The 3,112-nt window shown below is 52.0% G+C and overlaps 1 protein-coding gene across 1 annotated transcript in view; it reads left to right on the top strand.

Moving 5' to 3' along the window:
- The window catches only part of ARHGAP44 (Rho GTPase activating protein 44), a 23,408-nt gene that overhangs the window by 5,247 nt on the left and 15,049 nt on the right, over nucleotides 1–3,112 (top strand). Inside the window, exons 2-3 of the mRNA XM_029960059.1 lie at nucleotides 1,140–1,179; nucleotides 3,007–3,112. The exon at nucleotides 3,007–3,112 is cut by the window's right edge and continues 12 nt beyond it. Of these exons, the coding sequence (XP_029815919.1) occupies nucleotides 1,140–1,179; nucleotides 3,007–3,112 (146 nt within the window). The remainder of the gene's footprint in view (nucleotides 1–1,139; nucleotides 1,180–3,006) is intronic.

The raw sequence follows: 3,112 nt of genomic DNA, 5'->3' as shown, positions 1-3,112 counted from the left end.
GTGGAACAAATTGAGCTTTAAGGTCCCTTCCAACCCAAACTATTCTGGGATTCTGTGATTTACACTTTCTAAAAGGCTTTGGTGGTGTATCTGTGGATGAGCTGCTGCCGTGCCAGGCTTGCTCTCTGAACCTTGCTCTGCCTGTGTTTGCTCCTTATTTCCGCCGTTTCAATAATTCCCCCCATCTTTCCAACCTGAGAAACCACCTTGGATGGCAGAAAGAGACCAGGGCTCGGGAAATAAAGGTGTTTTTTAAGCGATGAGAGCACCAAGCTTTTGCTGTTCGTTAACGAACCTTTAGGGACTAATTGGCTGAATCGCAGCTCTGCCTCAGCACATCTTGACAGAGCTCATTTTTCCAAGCGAGATGATGCCCTGACATTGTTAAAAACCCTGGGAAAATGAATAAATGATCCGGAGTGTGATGGTTTGAATGAGCCCGAGCAGATGTGGTGCGGAGCAGCCGCGGGCTCTGCGGGCAGGATGCTGCGGGTGCACGTGAGGATGGCGGGTTTGTGTCTCCTTCTGCACCCCCAGCGCTCCTCACTAGCGTAGGCAGAGGATGACACGGGCTCTGGAGCGGTAAATCCATCCCCAGGGAGCAGCAGGAAGGGTTCTGGCCAGGCCTCGGGCAGCAGCTGCCGCCTCAGCTCCAGTGGCCGTGTCGGTGTGAGGAGGCTCAGCCGTGCGGACGGGCTGTGTCCTTGGAATCCTCAGTGCTGAGGGTGTGCAGAGCCCAGGGAGCTGCCTTCCTGTGTAGACACACCACCTCCCTCTGCAGCACTGCCTGCTTCCTTCTGGGAATTTAGCACGCCTGTTTTGCTGGGGATGATGGAAAAATAAGTGGGAGATCAGCGGTGGACCCTAAATTGGTGTGGTACATGGCGGGGAGCCACCAAGAGCTCCTTTCCAACCCAAACCATTCCATGATTCTCTGATTTACACTCTCTAAAAGGCTTTGGATGTGGTTCCTTTGCTTCTTTAGGAGATGAGCCGATACCTGATGAGACCAGAGATCCTTAAATCACCACCTGCATCCCAATGGAAAAGCACATTCCAGGTGTACATGGTGTGCAGCCGGGCACTGCCACATGTGCCAGACCCCTCACCAATGCTTTGTCTTCTTTCTTGTCTTGCAGAGCCGAGAAGACTGAAGTGTTGAGCGAAGATCTCCTGCAGGTGAGGTCCTCTGTGAGGTCTGACCCATTCCCAGGTGTCCATGGGTGCCTGGGCACCCACCTCTGGGTGCTGGATGGGTCAGCAGCTCCATGTCAGTCTGTGCTGCAGCGTCCCACAGGAATGAGATGGGCTGGGAGGAGGAGGAGGAGGTGGCTGGGAGTGTGGGAAGCAGCAGTGTCTCCCTCCCACGTGCCTCCTGGCCCTTTCCCAGCCTGGTTTCCAGGTCAGCTGGAATCGGATCCAGTCTTGTCTCTGCCAGGATGGCAACCTGATCCAGCCAGCCAGATTGTGGGTGCCTGTTCTCTGTATCCTGCCCTGGGGAAGGGACATGTGACAGCAGGGGATGGGTCCCAAAGCTGATGGCTTGGGTGATTTCAGCCTCCCATGGTGCCTTGGATTAGCAGCTGTGATGCCCAGGTCATGTGTCCTGGCTTCCTGCATGCCCCGGGAGGGGAAGTGCCAGCAAAGAGATGTGAATTCACAAATCCATCACCAAATTTAAGGAATCATGGAGTGGTTTGGGTTGGGACCTTAAAGATCAACTCATTCCACCCCCTGCCAAGGGCAGGGACACCTTCCACCAGCCCAGGTTGCTCCAAGCCCAGTCCAACCTGGCCTTGGACACTTCCAGGGATGGGCCACAGCTTTCCTGGGCAACCTGTGCCAGGGCCTCACCACCCTCACAGGGAGAAATTTCTTCCCAGTATCCCATCTAACCCTGCCCTCTGGCAGTGTGAAACCATTCCCCCTTTTCCTGTCCCTCCAGGCCTTTGTCCCAACTCCCTCTCCAGCTCTCTTGGAGCCCCTTTAGGCACTAGAAGGGGCTTTAAGGTCTCCCTGGAGCCTTCTCTCCTCCAGCCCTTGGGACATCTCTGACTCCAACAAGGTCACACAGGGGATTTTTACATCTTTGGGTGATAATTCAGTAGGGAGGGTGGTCGGTGCCACCCTGTCCAGGTGTCTCCCAAAGGACCAGTGTTGTTTGCAGGGGTCTTTATCTAATTAACTCCAGTTTGGCTTATTTAGATGGGTGCCCATCCACATGACCATCATACCCCTTCTTTTCAACATATACACAAATGTGTATATATATAATATATATAATTTATATATATAATTTTATATATATACGTGTCCATGTGTATGTTGAAAGGAACATATATGCTGCAATAAGCACAGAGACTGCTCCACCTCAGCCAGACATCCTGAAAATCTATTATTTGTTAAATATATATAATAGTTTAAATATTATTTACATATGGTATATATTATTAGTAATATATATTACTATAGTGATGGAAAATAGCTCAGCCTGAGTTCCAGGCTCCTGTGAGGTACCTCCTGCCTCAAGGAGTTGCTGCAGGCTCAGACAGAGAATATTTCTTTTCTTCCCCCTGGATCATTTCCCAAGATTTTGAACTTTAGAGCCTATTTCTCTTTTTCCACATTGTATCCCCAGATTTTGAGCTTTCCATGTTTTCCCCACATCTCTCAGCTTTGCTTTTCGACAGATCTTGGTTGCTCACATTTAATGCCTCATCTTGCTGAGTTTTTGGGATGAATTGCTTAATTTAATCAATTCAGAGGCAAATAAGGTGATTTTCAGTGATTGGCCAGTTTGGGCTTGGCAGGGGATGGACACTGGGCTTCGGAGGCTGCTCCAGATCCAGGGTCAGGTGGGGCAGCAGCACCTCTGCTCTGGGATGGCTTTGGTCTCTGGTGCTGTCACATCCAAGAGAAGCACTCTGATGGCAAAGCCAGGAGTCCCCCGTGTCCCTGGCCGGGCCGGGCGGGATTCCCGGGGCATGGACACGGCCGCATCCGCAGGTGGAGAAGCGCCTGGAGCTGGTGAAGCAGGTGTCCCACAGCACCCACAAGAAGCTGACAGCATGTCTGCAGGGCCAGCAGGGCGTGGACGCCGACAAGCGCTCGG

Source organism: Manacus vitellinus, unplaced genomic scaffold (assembly GCF_001715985.3).
Source record: "Manacus vitellinus isolate BGI_N305 unplaced genomic scaffold, ASM171598v3 scaffold_24_pilon, whole genome shotgun sequence".
Classification (NCBI taxonomy): domain Eukaryota; kingdom Metazoa; phylum Chordata; class Aves; order Passeriformes; family Pipridae; genus Manacus; species Manacus vitellinus.
The sequence above is the reverse complement of the archived record's forward strand: the minus strand, read 5'-3'. Positions and strand labels throughout refer to the sequence as shown.